General features: G+C 36.0%; 2 protein-coding genes across 3 annotated transcripts; one reads left to right on the top strand and one right to left on the bottom strand.

Moving 5' to 3' along the window:
• Positions 1 to 1,849: 1,849 nt before the first annotated feature.
• Positions 1,850 to 10,300, top strand: LOC112570073 (CAAX prenyl protease 2-like). Its single transcript, XM_025248286.1, has 9 exons — positions 1,850 to 2,000; positions 2,157 to 2,262; positions 2,629 to 2,709; positions 2,953 to 3,013; positions 3,502 to 3,560; positions 4,769 to 4,877; positions 5,113 to 5,184; positions 5,404 to 5,466; positions 6,471 to 10,300. The coding sequence occupies exons 1-9, from the start codon at positions 1,885 to 1,887 to the stop codon at positions 6,668 to 6,670; spliced, it is 867 nt and encodes a 288-aa protein (XP_025104071.1). The 5' UTR covers positions 1,850 to 1,884; the 3' UTR covers positions 6,671 to 10,300.
• Positions 10,301 to 11,048: 748 nt separating this feature from the next.
• Positions 11,049 to 17,278, bottom strand: LOC112570071 (KICSTOR complex protein kaptin-like). Of its 2 annotated transcripts, XM_025248282.1 has the most exons (13): positions 16,963 to 17,278; positions 16,730 to 16,812; positions 16,418 to 16,535; positions 16,156 to 16,210; positions 15,686 to 15,767; positions 14,460 to 14,533; positions 14,178 to 14,284; positions 13,867 to 13,977; positions 13,428 to 13,524; positions 12,876 to 13,011; positions 12,345 to 12,583; positions 11,954 to 12,158; positions 11,049 to 11,602 (listed from the first exon to the last, which is right to left on the bottom strand). In XM_025248282.1, exons 1-13 carry the CDS (start codon positions 17,177 to 17,179, stop codon positions 11,519 to 11,521), a joined length of 1,608 nt encoding a protein of 535 aa, XP_025104067.1. In that variant the 5' UTR covers positions 17,180 to 17,278; the 3' UTR covers positions 11,049 to 11,518. The 2 variants fall into 2 exon arrangements, with proteins under 2 accessions (XP_025104067.1, XP_025104068.1); XM_025248283.1 differs by lacking the exon at positions 11,049 to 11,602 and having other exon boundaries at positions 11,964 to 12,106.
• Positions 17,279 to 17,420: the final 142 nt, after the last annotated feature.

The raw sequence follows: 17,420 nt of genomic DNA, 5'->3' as shown, positions 1-17,420 counted from the left end.
TCGAACTCAGAACTGTTTGAAAGAAAAGCGGTTTTCGATAAATGTTATAAATACACTGCGGCTTACCTGTCTGGTCCCTGGCCTGGCCGAAGTACTGGAACTGACGTCAGCTTGGTGTGCAGCCAATCGCCTGCGTCTTATGAAGTAGCATGTCTGAGCAAATCTCTGGCAAACGAGGCCAGAAAATGTCAGCTGTAGAAAATGGAACTGTGTGGAAAATAATTTCACTGTTGCTGAAAGTAGACAATTTGGTTTTCAAGTACTTTGCACATTTTGTGCGTCACTGAGAAGACAGTCGGTGCATGGCCCCAAGCTTAATGATGTACGATCGGGTATCAGTGTTAGTAAGATTTAGCTGTAAAAATATCCGAAGATTTCTGACTAAACCCGAGACTTTAGTACCCAAATGTAGGCGTTCTGTCTTCTTGTTGACCACTTTCCACTTTCTATTGGTCGGTGGACACTTCAAAGGGCCGCGCTGACCAAACCTATTGACACTGGAACTGCGGGCTGATGGGGAGTCTAGTACAGTTCATTTCATGGACATCCACTCTTTTAGTGCTTTTTTTTTTTTTTCGTGTGTAGACACGGTGAACCTGCAGTAATACTTGATTACACATCATCACATCTATTTCGCTACTTTATGCCACTTACATCAGTTACTGATTTGAATGAGACGCAATGAAGTAGTAGCTCCAACGTTGAAAATAAAATCACAGAAGACGGGCAAATTAAAGGGCCAAAGAGCGACAGAAAAAAAAAAATCATAGCTGGATGTTTAAAATCATATGTAGGACAGATTACACGTAAACATAGACTGAAAAAAAGGTCGCTAACTAATTTAACTCCTGAAGAAAGTCTGTTTAATTTAACTGAGCACTTTTATCGAGCAGCATCACAACAAAAGTAGGAATTGCACTCTATATGTGCGCTGACCAACGTCTGCACCGCACGTTAAATCAGGTACAAAACGCCTATACTCTGTAATCGGATATCTCACAAAGATTGTATTTATACAGAAAACGTATATTTTGCCAATCAATATCTATATAGCGACAAAATACAAAACAAACATAAAATGGTGAGCAATTCGACACGTGATGTGGTCTTTAATGTCGAGCGACTCGCGCATGCTTATATAGTGATCTGGATGGTGAAGTATGCTTGCACAGTACCTTTAAACACAATGGTCTGCTGTAGCAGCATTTTGAGTCTGGCATCAGACAATTTTGTTTTTCCATACAGCAACGGCGATCGCAATTACTGCCATGACCGACTGCACGAGTATAGGTAGATTAAAAGATTGATGTCAATGTCAGCAGTCCAGCAAGATGTTACAGTCGCTAACACATATTGTCGTTTGATGAATTACCGACTCTACTTTTTTTCTAATCCACTCCCTCAACTAAATGATTTTCAATCCTCGAAGGTAATGTCCACTTTAATCTGCGGAGCCCATTAGGATAATCGAGGAGTTTAAAAGATATCAAACAGAGAAGCAAGAACAAGACATGGAAGGCAGTAAACGCGAATTTTAGACCAAAAGTACTGAGAAGAGACAGAGAGACGCTATAATCAAGATAGTACCACGGACGTATATATATATATGGATGTTAGTTCGTGATAGTACTCTATAAAATATACTGACGCTCACAGGAAGAATGAGATACACTGTATTCTTATTTAGAGTTTTGAGCCTTATAGAACTCGATGAGTTCTTCATACGCAGAAGATCGTTTATTTCAGAATGGAGAGGTCAGTCACATGGGGATTGCAACCACGAACTTGGGGTGCAACGTTCTCCCCCAGCTCCAGCGTCCGTTCCAGACCTCCATATCCGTGCCCTGAACTCTTCTGACTGAAAGTTAGCTTTACTCTAGCAAGATGGTGGCGATCGTATTCGCTGTGGCTGCATGGCAGGCGGTTTTATTGTGTTTGTTTTTTTCGGTGCTTTATGTCGGCGGCCTCTATGTCTGGAGTGGTTCTAATGATAAAGACAGGTTGTTGCCTTTTTATGAATTAAATGTTTTATTATTATTTTGCTCGGTAACAGAATAAATATTTGGATGTCGTTGCTGCTAAGTTCAACCACTGTTCTTTGACTGCCTATTGGTTGCTAAATTTATAAACAAAAGTGATCCTTTTTAAACTTCCAGAGATCATCCCGATGTCATAAAACGGCGTTTTATGAGCGTAGGAGCTACAGCCGTCATTGTTCTGCCGATTCTTTGGATGATCAGCGAGAAAAGCGAAAATACAGAGGTGCTTTAGACACACGATCCAGTCTTAATAAAATCTTTGTTAACATTATTGTTCTTACTTGTTAAAATGACAGAGGAACTTGTAATCATACATAAAACTATGCGCTATCTATGTATATATGTGTGTGTGTGTGTGTGTGTGTGTGTGTGTGTGTATCTCAGTCCTCACATTACAATTTATGATTTCTATATACATCATAGAACTGCCACAGTTGACAGTTACTACAAAACGTCTTCCATGTGTTATAGTTATCATCATGCATTTTGTTTAGTTTTGGGAATATTTTACATAAAGTCCTTGTTAAGTGTAATATTTCTTGTTCGTTTGCTGAGTCAAAAGCATTTTGACATTTCTTGTGTTGCACAGGCTTATTCAATTTTGGAATGGTTGGGAATTCGTTTCTTTGGACTCATACCTGCTGTGGTCCTTCCACTTATCCTGACAATGGTATGGCAGAGTAACTACTTTATACTTTTCAAGTATGCTTGCATTTTAAATGAACTACTTTCTTCCTCAGTTTATGGCATGCATTATTATTATGATCTTATTAAAAGTTTGTTAAAACTCGAAAACATTTGGGCAAAGCCACTGAGACTTAAGTCTCTAATTTATACAAGCAAACCACAAAATAAATATTTATATAAATTCATAGCTGAAAATGGGAAATTATCAAATGGCTCTTTGTTATAGATTTTGTTCCTGGGTCCACTTTATCTTCATTACATGGATGGAGTCTTCAGACTGTATCTTGGTTAGTATTGATTACGTTTTCTTACTTACTATGGTAAATTTTACAGATTAAAGATTATATAATAATTGTGTTTATTATTTTGGATGCTGCACAGTTCTGATCTTATAAATAAACCAAATTGCGGCAATGTATGTGTGGTTCAAGTTCATATTCATGCATATCCACTTTGTTTGTCCCATCTTAATCAAATTTGTGGGAATATTCTTCCCATCAGTGAGAAGGCTAAATATACAGACTGCAGTTGAATCTTGCCTTGATGTGCCACTAATTCATGCTGCTAGAAATAGTATACACTTAAAAGGAAGCATGTGAGGTATTTCACATTTGGACCATTGTGGATTTCAAAGTTATGCTAAGATTTATTGAATTTTAGTCTGTTCCTTCTAGAATATATAATCTGTTTTATAATTTTCTTATTTACTTTAATAGTAATATAAATGTGTTTTAAAATCTTGTCTGAAATTAAGGTCTGTTTTGTTTTATGCCAGAGCCAAGGTACTGGACCACCTCATTGCAGAACTTTATCTGGCTGCGCAATCATATTGTTGTGAGTGAAGTACCATATATGATTTTAATGTGCATGCTGTATTTTTTTTGTGGCTAACAAAGACATTATCTTTTTGTCTTAATAACAGATAATGCATGTCTAGTTAAAAAAAACAAGCAAACGAAACAACAGTTGTGGGTGCTATTTTCTGCTCTAAATTGCCAAAGCATGAATGAATTAATTTTACAGCATAGTTTTAATAACAGTTGTCTAACAAAAAAAAAAATGTTTAAAAATAACCACTTTAGCCCCTACTCTTCAAAAAAAGGAAAAAATAAAGAACTCATTGGTGCTATTGGCAAAGGCTGATTTATTGTATGTGCTTGCAATAAAAAGTAAAAAAAAAAAGGGGGGGGGTTTGTGACGTTTTTTCCTCTTGTCTCATAATACTTTGATTATTTTTTATATTTGAGTTTTATTTATATTTGATTATTTCTCTCAACTTCTCTTTCCCTACATCTTAGCCAGACATTTCTGCTCTTCGTCTGATGACTACCCTCACTATCTGTGTCACTAAAATGTTTTCACTGGACTTTTAGTTACTGTGCTACAAAACAATGGAACTCTCTTCCCTTCCATATCTGCCATCTAACACCATCTAATTCTTTAAATATGTACATTAAACATCTGTTCCATGAGCATTACTCCTTACACCAATCAACAAAATGCTAGTCTATTTTCTAACCCTTTCTTTTACTATTTTTGTCTACTGATTAGTTGTCAACAGTTGTGATTATAATCTATTGACGAGTCCACCTGCTTATCTTTTTCTGCAGATTAATGATACTCTCCATTCTTACTGTTGTTCTCTGATCCCTCTTTGCATCTTCTGTGTTTGTGTGCATGGCTGTTTCTCCTGTCCTTTATATGAGAGGGTCCAGTGGTGCAACAGTTAGTGCCTATTACCCATACTGTGAAGGTTGGCTGTCCTTGGCTCAGATCTCACATTGTTCTTTCTCTGCATGTGGCATCTGTTTACAGGGCTGGGTGTCTTGCCGTGATACAGCCTTAGTTGCTCCTTTGCGAGCATAATCGTGAATATGTAATATAAATCACATGTTGTTGATTATTATTATTATTATTATTATTATTATATTATTATTATTATTATTATTATTATTATTATTATTATTATTTCTAGTTAGCAAGAATAATCCATTGTACAAGACATAACAATGATTGCATAGTTACATAATTTGATTTTTCAGGCTCCATTGTCTGAAGAATTCATCTTCCGTGCATGCATGCTACCTCTCCTTGTGCCAGCTTTTGGTATTGGCTGGTCTGTTTTCTTGTGTCCTCTTTTCTTTGGAGTAGGTGAGTGTCCCTGTGTCTCTGTTAAAGATTTGAATTAAGTTATTTGAAATAATTTCCAGAATCCTAGAAGAAATTATTTTGAATAAATGACATTTTTGTTATATGTAGAAATTTTTTTTACGCATTATAAACATCAAATAAAATAAGTTAGTATTATAATTATATTATCTCAATACTTCTTGCTCTGTATGTAAGATAAAAGGTGATCATAAGTTTTGTCTTTGTTTTATTTTAGCTCATTTTCATCACATGATCGAGAAAGTTATACACAAGCAGGCAGAAGTAATTGATGCATTCAGACAGTCAAGTAAGTAACTTACCATATTCTCAAATGTAAATTTGATAATATGTGTTACTAGAGATGTGTGTTTGATGTCATTACAGAAAACGTAATTTATACAGTTTATGTGATAGTGCTTTGAATCTCAAGACATCAGCAGCTTTTCTTAGTAGCATGTCATGTCTTTTTTGCATATGTATCTTGTAATAATAATAATATTGTTTTTTGTTTTGTTTTTATTTGCAGTGTTTCAATTATTTTACACAACAGTGTTTGGAGCCTATTCAGCGTTCCTTTTCCTTCGAACAGGTGAAGGTCTAATTTGGTGTCAAGCACAGCAACTTGCTTTTGTCCAGACTGTCAAATCTTGATTAGATTATTAACAATAAATATTAAAAAAATCTTTTAACGTAATTTTAGTTAGTGCTTTAGGTATTGTCATGGCACATACATGTGCCTGTACATAATCATTCATGCATCCAGACATCTGCATGTTCTTGCATTCAAATGAAGACAAACTACATCTGCCTTTGCAGGCCCTGTCCATTTTTAATATGTACACCCACACAAAAATATTACCTAGAAAAGAAAACTGCTATACAGTACTTCATATTTGTTTTCCGAACTATCTGCAAAAAATTTCTTACTCCCACATAATATCAACCTGCATGCAACAATGATGCACTGGAAGAAGTTGATATATCAGCATTTATTTCTTCACAAACAAGTCAACTCCTGTTAAGCACAACTAGAGTTGCTTTTTTCCTTTGATTTTGAAGGTGCCACCCAACTCTTGCGGATAGATGTCCTCAAAGTAATACATGTGCTGACTCCCTGGCCAGTTGTCCCTTCTCTAAGAAGATAATAAAGCAGCGAAGTCTGTTGCTCAAACTCATCTGCACTGCCTCCTCATTTCTAACTATTAAACGATATCTTACTAGGAAGATACATTTCTCACTCCCCATACATAACACATAGGTGACTGTCATATCTCATGGAGAGGGAAAAACTGGCGGGTGTTCAGATTGTATAGCTCAGTTATCCCTTTTAAAACTTTCCCCATGTTCTTTTAAAAATTTGACACTTGTGCTTCCACACTGTCTCATCTATTACGTGCACCCCAATCTGTCCGCAGTTCTAATGTGCTGATACCTTTTGCACCAGAAATAGTTGCACCTATGTCACCTGACTGTGACAACTATCACTTTGTAATTGCATTACCAGGATATGCTTATGACAGGCAAAAGAGAAATATATTTGATAGTTACATTTAGCATTGTGTTTTTAGAATTGTGCTCTTTTATGATGTGCAGGTCACCTGATCGCACCAGTGATGGCACATGCATTCTGTAACCACATGGGATTTCCAGCTTTCAATGAGGTGCTGGGGTACCCGCAGCCTACTCGCTCAAAACTTATTGCCATTTTCACATTAGGACTTATCCTTTGGAGCATCCTACTATTTCCTATGACATCTTCCTGGTTGTATTCAAATTATGTCTACCAGGCTTAATGTTTGATGAAGTGTGTTACAGGTGACAGTACTTCAAAGTGAGAAAGTATTTCCTATGTAAACATGAAAATTTGTTTCTTTTCATGCTCAAAGCGCCTAACTGCCAGAGTCCTGTCATGGATATTTATTTTCTTAAAGGATTTGTGTGATTGTATGTGTGTGTGTGTGATTGTATGTGTTTGGGTGTGTTTGAGTTTGTGTATTCACATTCTTGATTTAGATGGTTGTTTGCGAGGAATGATGGAATTGGGAAAAAGAAACTTTTCCGTCAATGTGGAAGCTATTTTTTTTTTTAATAGTTATTAAAACTGTATATAACTGTTGTAAATTGACTTGCTGAATGTGGAAAAGAACAAGTCCTTGCAAAGTTGTTGCAGTTTGTCTTTTAATGTTTTTCTGGTACATACCAGACTGCATGTTTAGCAACTGTGTAGTGTATTCAGTATTGCACAATCTGTCCAGATAAAATATAATTGCTGAACTAATTTTTAAGATTTTGAATGATAGAAACAAATGAGATTTAGTTATCAAATTTTAGTGTAATAGCAATTTAAACAATATGTAATGTACTCACCATCAAGTCACAAGGAGTTTAGCATTTACCATGATAGTCACAGGTCATATACCAGGCTGCATAGAGTTTTAAATGTCCGAAAGAGTCAAGGAAAAATTATCCAAGAGAAGTCAAGTTTTTATATAAGGTGTGGAGAAAGTTCTGGTATTGGAGAAGGCTGGCATAACTACATACTAATATGAATACTTTTCTGACCTAAAAGTGAAAATAGAAGATCCAACATCTAGACAAAATTTTTGTTGAGGCTAGAAGCTCATGAAGACAACTGCGTTATATTCTCCATTACAATCTAGTACATATGCAACATATCCACCACATCTGACCTGTGCACCATTTTGTTTTGAAGCTATTGATTTTGACTGAATCATGCATCAAAAATGTGTTAATTCTGTGTTGCCTGTAGATGTCTGTTAGTCTAGGAAACATAAAAGGGAGTTTGATAAAAGTCTGCACTTTTGTTCTGTTTGGTCCAAGGCTAGACAGTGTAAGCATTTGTGTTTTGTTTACCCTTCCTAAAATGTCCCTGAAATTCCTGTATTGGAGATTTATGAGTACTTTCATCAATAGTTTATGCTTTGCTTTGTTTTGAGGTTATTTTCAGGCATTGTACTTGGGATTGTGTTATAATATAGTTTGTCCAATATCTGATTATTCTTTTTCATCTCTTTTGCTTTCTTGAATTCCATTGGTCTGCAGCTGTTTTGAGTATTATCCAAGATTATAAACCTCCCATGTTTCCCACCACAATTTTTACTTTATTTGGTAGGCCTGAAACTCAGGTTTGTCCTTGCTAATAAATGCTTTCTTATGCCACCTGTGTAAAATTAATGAACTTGAATGAAAAAAAACTTCTTTAAAAGTTTTCCCTTCGTATAATTGCATGCGAGATAAAGCCTATGGAGGAGGTTGCATTGCCCTGATATAGAGTGGTTATATTGTGTAGTCTTTTCTTGTCGAGCAAATATTACAGGAATTTACAGAACTGTATTGTTTCCTGCTGAAACCAAGTCAAGGGGTGCAATGGCATAAGAATTTTTTTCCTTTCATTGTTGGTGCTTTCAAATGCTCAGTATTGCAAATTGTTTGAAATTCTAGTTTATTCTTTTTTGTACATGAGTACTGTACGACTATATTCCATATACCAAATTATTTTGGTCTGTTAAAAATATTCCCTTTATTGCCTATTTTAAGGTTGATGCTTTAAGGCATGATTGTTGCAGATGAAGTATTGGGACCATCATATTTTCACTATTTTAGAAAAATTTGGTTTAGTAAACCTACGATATAACTTTAGTAAAATGCTTGGGTTAAAAAACAAAACATTTCACCCCAAAACATAACTTCCATTGTTTTGAATAGAAACTGATTTAGAAATGAGTAATTTAGAAAATCTGGATACAAGCCTTTTTAATGTTTAATCTTGGATTGTTTATGTTGTACAAAGCTTGTTTTGGAGCATGAAAAAATGTATTTCATTATTTTATAGTTATCAGTGACTGTGTTCTGTGCGGAAACTTATTGGGTGCCAATTATATTTATTGATGTGATAAGAACATTTTAGTCTTCTTGATGAAAAAGTTTTGTGGACATTGCTGATCGCTTTACTGATCAGTAAGCCTTTGAACTTAAGAACGCAGCGGAAAAAAAATTTTTGTTTTTGGCATTCAGGTGTGCTTCACAGTATTCTTCATATGCATTACATACCAATTGAATTCTGTTTGATAATTTGAATTTGTGCAACCCTTTAACAAAATTATAAATATCAAATTTTCTCCAAGGATAGAGAACTTAAAAGTTTTTACATTATTTTTATCTGAATGATAAATAAAATTCTTCATACACTCTTGGCACAGATATTTGGAAGTGGAGAAAAAAGTTACTTCACAGAGGAGCCTTAATTACTCAGTTTAACAATTACTTCTTCATGCAGTAAATTTTAACAAGCTGTAATTTGTGAACTGATCATTCACAAACATTTGACCTTGCTAATTTGAATGTTGTCTTATGCGGTTGAATGTTAAATGTGGAGCATTTTCATTACCCTAGAAATTAGGAAAACCTTTGGTCAGTATAGCTGCCTTATGTTTTAGCTGTGAAACATGTTGCATGCCTCACACTTCCAGAGGCTGATTTATGACAAGACTGTGTGTCATGTTTTCTGTAAGACAACTATTCCTGAGAATCGCATAATATTAGGTTGTCTTTTTTTTAATAAAAAGTTAGCTATCTGGCAGTCAAAATATTATTCTTATAAATCATTTAGGAAAATTCTTATTGGCAGCCAATTTTCGTTTGTACAGTATTAGGCAGAAGTCATGCTTGGCAAAGTCTGTTCATGTCCAGATTTCCAAAATGCCAAAAATACAAAACAAAAACAAATTTAAGGCAGAAGCTGTGTCCTGAGCTGAAAAATTTCAATATTGTCATTTCTGATATGAATAGAAAGAATGACAAATTTCTAAAGCATTATCTTGTACACTTGAACTTGTTTCCTGCCTATGTTCAGCATTACTACTGTACCCAATGTGCTGAAAGTGTAAGTAGTAATATTTGTATTTACACAAAGTTCTTTTTCTCTGCATGTTTTAATTTAGCTGTTTGTGTATTTTAAATCAGTGTGGACTTCAAACATGGTATCATTTTTTTTTTTTTTTTTTTGGATACACTGTAGACATACTTGTAGTCTGCTCTGAAATTGTAACGCTCTTGCATTACTTAATGAATAACTTCTAAGTATTTAATATTTTAAAAAAGGTGGTGATACAGTATTGTTTCTGTTAGAGAATGAGACCAGTTTGCACTTTAAAATTTTATGCATTGACATATCTGGGAAACCAAGGGATCTGGTTCTTCTTGTAATCTTCTATATTTTAAATAATAGGGTAAAATAAACTACTAGGTTTACTGTATTCACCAATGTCTCACCATTTTAAAGCCAAGTTTCTTTTTTCAAGATTGGAAAACTGTTCAGTCTTAGAATCACTCTTTTCACCTTTATACATATTCTATCAAGTTAACTGACACTTGATACCAAAATAAAAATTTGCATTATGAGATTTATGAGGCTTTTTTTTTTGGATGACCCACTTGTTTTGATACCCTGGAGAAATTTTTAAAAACCTCACTCCATATTTTTTTTATACATAGGTGAGATCACATAGCAAACAGTTGTTTTTGACCCCCTTGACTATTTTCTTTTTCCAACACAAATGAGTTTAAAGGCAACTTTCCAATCTAAAATTTACTTGAATATCAGATTTTGTGAAAGATCACAATCATGTATCGACATTAACTTTGTTAAACTACAATGTATTGAGTTAAAATGCTTGATAAAAAGCACTTCCTTGCCAGGTGTCTTTTTTTTTTTTTTTTTTTTAATATCAAACACAAAATGCTACGATTGAACCAGCCTCGACAAAATTCCATTAGCCATATTCGCTGCTCTTCTGCTCAGGGACACATTATGAGTGTGGATTAGCACTATTTGTGGTCAGGCCCTTGCTTTTGTGTTACTGTTGCGGTTTCTGTAACAGCTTTTTTTTAATGAGTGGGTAATTAGCCCAAAGCAAAACCCCCAACCTGGAGGGCCAGGGTGCAACATTTTAGTCTGGCCTCTCCCTTGACAGACCTATTCAGCTTAGTTAGACCTGCCAGAAGCATAAGGCTCCTGCCGACATAGCTCTGTGGATCGACAATGCGTGCAAGCCACCATACCACTGCAAGTTATGTTGCACCAACTGGTGGTGGTTCATGGGGTGTACATGCATAAAAATGTGTGCACCAGTGCAAAACAATTCTACACACTTGCATTTACACATGATTTTATTTCATCTGGATAAACAATTAAGTTTGATATCAGTCAATTGTCATACTAATCTGTCACAATATTGTCCAAGAATATCATGCCTATTAGGTCCTAGAAATGCCACAGGACCAAAACAAAATGGTAAGAACTGGTGTTATCAGGGTGTGCTTACAACCAATTAGGGCTCAGTGACTGGAGGAGGAGATAAAGATTACAGTCAGTCAAAAGAAAGGTAAGGGAGAAAATAACCAACACTTCATCCAAGAAAAGAAAAAAGCTTTCTTCTCTTTTACCTTTTGGCACATACAATCATCTTTTGTCATACACAATAAGGCATTAAACAATGATGGCATGAAACGTCCAGCCTTGCTTATGTCAGTAAATGCAAAGTCTTTCAACCAGACCTTTCTATTGCACAAATAGGAATGCCCTTTAAAAGGGTTAAGATGAACATGTAAGATTAAGTTTGTCACACAGCAGCAGCTTCTGGTTTGGAAAGACAAAGCTGCTGCAGACGGCTGCTCAAGAGTGCTGACACTTCATTCAAATCAGGCTGTAACAGACAATTAGATCAGTTGTGGTAACTTAATGCAAACAATACTTTAGTAGACTGAATATTAAATAGATCTTATGTCACCAAATGGACCTTCTTCTAATTTGTTATTTCAAGATCTTTATTCTTTTTGCCACACTATAACAGAGGTGAGAATAAGAATTAATTAACAGAACAATCCCCTATTAAATATTCATCAAGCTCTTGTTTATTTATTCTTTTTTCCTCTTTCTTGCATTCTTCAGCTGGGACTCTAAGAGTGCTGAAACATTACTTGACATTGCTAGAAGGTCCAAAAAGTTAATGCTAACAAATATGCTACTGTGTCAAATCTGCTACTATAGTATTCACCTGCATTATGTGGACGCCGTGCAATGTTAAGACAATCAAGTTCTCAAGACCATCTCCCATCATATCTGCACAGTCTAGCTTCATGACGGGGCACGGAAAACTGCGCTGCCACAGCAGCTTGTAATGAGGCTCTTGGACTGTCCTCACTTGCATCTGGTGACCAGTGTTCACTGCAGCTTTTTTACTTAAGTCTATGTTGAAGTCACTTTCAAGAGGAAGGATGAAAGAAAATGAAGGATTTTTCCTGTAAACATTCTTAAAATCAATTTAATAACTTAAAACAAGATATATTTTATGTTGAAGGTGTTTGGTGAGAAAAGAACAGCACACCTTAAAATCTAACGCAGGCACACACTCTCAAGCAACAGCACTCTGAACCAAATCAACTAACTTTAACAGGGACAAATCTTCTTCAGACTTGACTTTTCTTTGTGGTAGAGTCTTCTCAGTTGCACTTCCTTCATCAGACTTGTGCCGATGTTTACTTGAGTCATCCGCCTGGTCACCCATGCTGTATGGTCTTGTGTTTCGTAAGTCAGCAACAACATCCACACCCCAACTGGACATTTCATCAGATTCAACAGGCACAGATTTTTCCTTAGTGGGGAAGTACTTGTACACCAGTACCTCCTAAAATGGCAATAAATTATTCATGTATGTTACATAATGGCAATAAATTGGGAAAGTATATTACAAAATTTAACCTAAAAAAGCATACTCTAAGAGATGGATTAAACAGCAATGCTGCATTAAATCAGATTTAAGGTAAACAAGAAGCAATAACTTCCAGCCCTGCCAAAAACTGATATGGATTAAAAGCAAACCAGATAGAAAAGAAAATAGCAAGACAAGATGTTACAAGTTTATTGCATATAGATGATGTATCAAAACTAGTTTTAAAATGGAAAATAATAATGCATACCTGTCCATATGTTCCTATAAGAATTTCATTCTGCCCATCAAAGTCAATATCAGCTGCAAGACTACAGAGTGCTACATCATATCGGTCGCTGTCTGGTAGCCATAAGACTTCTGACAATCCATGTCCGATGACATCTCTGTAGAGTTGCATTAGTATAAAACTGAATATAAATATTTTTCCATTACTTTGATGAATTTACAAAAAGCCAGCTATAAGGTTCTTTTAACATGATGTCAGCATCCATGACAGCAAGAACTGGTAGGGGAATCCAGAGAGGGGTGAAGGAAGCCGTTGACATTGTGGATGCAAAACCTATAGTCTTAATAGAGACTTAGACTAACTGCCAGCATTGTTCAGACACAGCCTATAGTTGCTGATGAAAGCATGCAGATGTATGCCGAAAGCTTTAAGCAAGTGTTTATTTACTTTCTATGGATTGTGGAGTGTTTACTTTTCTTCCCAACTGGAAAAAAAAAAAAATAATACCACAACCCCATAACACATAACAAAGAAACTTATAAGTAAAGCTGAAATCTGTGCAATGTACAGTACCTGTATACAGCAGCTTGTCCTAAAGCACTACTCATCAGAAGGTTAATCTCCAATGATTCTACCGAATCAGCTGCAGGACTATTCTGGCAACTGTTACCTGATGTAATAAGATAACAAGAAAGAAACCCAGTTAAAGACTCTCCTCAGCCATTGTATGGTGAAAATGACCTATGTGAAAGTCTAATCTCATCATTCAAAATATTAATCAATATGAAAGGGTTTATGCAGTCTACATTTTTCATGTTCCACTGATAACAAAAAAGCATATCTCTCAATCTGCTTTTTTGTTTTACTCATCTACTATCTCCAAAACAACCCTTGGTCCCCTCAAAAATAAAAGCCTTAAAAGGAAGATAAGGTTTAATCCTTATGTATTAGAAAAAAAGACAACTGTAACTGCACTTAGAGCAAAAATTATGGAGCGATTTATTTGACATACTTATTTTGAAGGCTTCAAGAAATGAAGGACAGGGCACACACTTCAAATGGGAGAAAAAACTGAGACTTGTGACTGGACTGTCCATTTCAGCAGTCCACACTTTAATTATTTCTGAAAAGACATGCATGTACAGACATGAGTGTATGTATGCAGGCACTGCTCCAACATGATGTAGAATGGCAAAGTTTAAAAAAATATATATTTTTTGAAAATGAATACGTTCTGTTTTTTTATTTTGCTATATACTGTTGATTTCACTTCAAATATTTCTACTTCAGATATTGCTAATTGATCACTTAATACAACGATACCTTTTTTATCAGTGTCAACTAAAGTAACCCTGACTTCTCCATCTTGTAGTCCTATGGCGGTTAATCTGTGACTGCAATCAGTTGTCTTTATGACCAGCTGAAGTACACTGGTTTAAGAACAAAAAAAGCCAGATTTCACCAGAATATCTGCAAGGATTTGATAAAACATCCACTGCAGCAACTAGTCTTAATGTATGATTTTTTAAAATTAATTACTTATATCTGGTGTAGTTTTTAAATAGGTAAATAAATGTGTCCTGCACATACTTTTCAAAAACTTACCTGTTATTTAAATTAACAAATTCAGGAAAGTAGCACTCGCATGGTTCCTCTCTGAATCCATGCTCTGCAGGAATCTGATAAAGAAAATGATAAATTATATCATGCCATAAACAGATAATCACACACTTTGTGAGGATAAAAAAAGACTGTTGTGAAAAAAAAAGTAACATCAAGTTTTTGAAGTTTTTTGGTTTGTTTTTGGTTAAATTGTCATGAAGCAACAGACACAATTTTGAACAGGATATTGAGGTTTCAGTTGTGAAGTAATGCAGCTCTAACCTAAATGACTTTCCATATGGCCTTGATAGTGTAGCGGGAGCGCTAGTTTCGGTCAGCGGTACTGCTGACAGTGTCTAGTCCCTCCACCCCACATCCCCTCCCACCCCACGCGTGGTCGCGCGAGCGGCGCGCAGCGCGAGACAGGGCAGCAACTGCGGGTGACGTAGAACCCAAGCTGCCCTGTACAAAATGCGGGCGCACAGCAGCGTCCGCGCCTTTTCTCTAGAGACGAGAATTGGTCCTGCCGGCATGGCAGTTAGAACGGTTGGAGACTTGAGTTAGCGAGAAGTACCAAGGCGCTGAAATATGCATCTGGTCCGCTGGTAAAAGCGGCTCGCGACGCTCAGTCTCTTTCCTTTTCCCTCCCTTGGGTGTTGAGCTAGGTGTTAGGTTCTCTGTAGGTAGGATAGGGTAGTATAAGTTTGGTAGTTGTTTTGCTGTTAGGTGTATGTTTTGTAAATAAATCTATGTCTTAAACCTTAGTACTTGTGTGAGCGTGTAGTGTCAGCGAGTGCTAGTGTGTGTACTGTCCCTGTGTAAGTAAGGCGTGACGCAGCAGAAGAGAACACACGAGAAGGTCCGGCGAAACTGACACACCAACCGGAAAGGACACTTTACGTGCAGTTAGTAAAGCAGGGTCTTTTGTGGGCTCCTAGGTCGGCTGTAGCTCGGGTGCGTATGGAAATAGGTTTAGAAGGAAAAAGAAAAGAACACAACGCGAGGCAGGTTAGAACTAGGCGACGCACCCGACTAACGAGAGCCAGAATTTTTGTTAGACAGGAAAATTCTCCTAGGGAACTCCCGTCCTCTTCCCTGTACCGACAAAAGAGGAACGGACTGATTTGGCGCTAGGGTGTTAGTAGCGATAGGGTGCCGGTCAGTCCGGTTACAATACCTATCTGAAACATCCGTGGTGTACACAGAAGAAAAGCAATCTTTAATATCACCTCTTGATACATGTGGACTTTGCAGTCTGAGCCGCTGAGTAAAAAGACAGCCTCGGGTTCAGTATTCTGCTGTATTTTCAACCTGTGATCAAAACTGTTCATTACCATCCTGACCAGAGTGAAAGAAATCATTCAAGGCAACTGTTAACCTGCAAAACCATTCTACTGCAAGAGCAGATAGTCAGATAGTTATTTTTATATATAACATGTCCTTTTCAGTTAATCTTTAACTGGTATCTCAGCTGCCAATGACAGCATTTTAAAGAAGTTTCTGGTCAAAAACCTAAAACATTCAAGTTTACTCTTCTACATAGTGAGGTGTTGTTGCGGCCTTATGCTCCTCAAAGGAGCAATAAGGAATAAACTAAACTTACACATAGCAAACTACTCAACACTAACAAATAAAAAAGTACTAGTGATATGTTAAACAACAGCTCACAGCCTTAAAAATGTGTGTTTCTATTACGTACGCAGTATGTGTCAACAAGAATGGTCTGAACTCCAGATGAATGTGTTGGCATCCATCTGCACATACAGAAACACACATAAAAAAACCAACAAAAAGCCCTCACAAGAATGTGAAACATTTCTACTTATGCAACACCAATACTGAAGGACAAAACTCCAGTGGATAGCAATTACTATCATAACATCAAAAGCTCAGATCTGAACAATTATATATATTTTAAAATTTCTTCATCTAAAAAAAAAATTAGGATAGTAAGACTTTACCTGTCATAACTTCTAATTTGCTTTCTCCTGCAATGCTTTCCTCCACATTTTCTTCACCTAAAGGTGCTCCAGAGTAAATAAGCATCTGACTGATGGGTCGATTTTCTTGGTCTTCTGGCTGTACGGACAGAAATTGCTAAAGAATTCTTTATTAGCCTCATGTACACAAAACTCATTAATGTATGGATTAATGCATATTAATAAATGTCCTGATGTTTAAGTAAGATCTGATGCACTGGAGATATCCGTTAACAAGTTTCTTCAACATAACTGAAATTTATTTCTTATGTGTTATGCATTATTTACAGATACCTTGATAAAAGTGATGCCAACAACAAGACCTCTGTTCGGAGGTAGTCTTGTCATTGCATCCATGGACACAATCTCTGCATCTCCTGAAAAGCAGAATAAAAATTAACTTATACTGCTTGCCTAAAACTTAAGCCTCTAAAACTTCCACGTCCATGTGTAAAATCTTTATTTTCAAAATTAAACCATCGATATTTACAACTATTTTCTAGGCATATATGACCTTATTTTCCGACCTGGAATGTATGTGAACAAGATATCTTTAGTCAGTGGAGTGAGTTTGTCACCAGTTTTTTGGTATTCTATCGATAAGAAGTTCCTGTGAATGGTGGACACTAGTAATTTGTTTGTATTATTTTCAGTTCTTATTTTTGACATTCCATAAACATTAGTTTGTGACGATAGCGAACAGAAATGGGCGTCATTCCACTTAAAAATCTTTGTCGTGTTCATTGTGAGTTGTTTGCAAAAGTGCACGAATAATCGCAGAGAGCGAAATCAGTGCCCTTAGTGCAGTCTGCTACAAATCAGTGGGTCATACTTCGAAGCATGCAGGGGAGACTACTCTTACAAATGTAAGCAGCAGTCATGTCTTTAAAAATAAAATTATTTAAAAATACTAAAATATATCCTTCAAAAATTCAATAAGATTTTTAGACTTCTTGTACTATTATACTTTAATGAATTATAAAAA

This window comes from Pomacea canaliculata, linkage group LG8, assembly GCF_003073045.1.
Source record: "Pomacea canaliculata isolate SZHN2017 linkage group LG8, ASM307304v1, whole genome shotgun sequence".
Taxonomy (NCBI): Eukaryota; Metazoa; Mollusca; class Gastropoda; order Architaenioglossa; family Ampullariidae; genus Pomacea; species Pomacea canaliculata.
Note: the sequence above shows the minus strand (reverse complement) of the source record. Positions and strands in the feature narration are given on the sequence as shown.

Excerpts from the sequence above, each read along its gene's own strand:
- LOC112570073 (XM_025248286.1), top strand. The coding sequence starts at position 1,885 with ATGGTGGCGATCGTATTCGCTGTGGCTGCATGGCAGGCGGTTTTATTG. Across the intron at positions 3,014-3,501 it reads AGTCTTCAGACTGTATCTTG|AGCCAAGGTACTGGACCACC; the intron begins GTTAGTATTGAT and ends GTTTTATGCCAG. Across the intron at positions 3,561-4,768 it reads GGCTGCGCAATCATATTGTT|GCTCCATTGTCTGAAGAATT; the intron begins GTGAGTGAAGTA and ends TTGATTTTTCAG.
- LOC112570071 (XM_025248282.1), bottom strand. The coding sequence starts at position 17,179 with ATGAACACGACAAAGATTTTTAAGTGGAATGACGCCCATTTCTGTTCG. Across the intron at positions 16,813-16,962 it reads CTTGTTCACATACATTCCAG|GAGATGCAGAGATTGTGTCC; the intron begins GTCGGAAAATAA and ends TCTGCTTTTCAG. Across the intron at positions 12,159-12,344 it reads GAAGATTTGTCCCTGTTAAA|TGACTTCAACATAGACTTAA; the intron begins GTTAGTTGATTT and ends TCCTCTTGAAAG.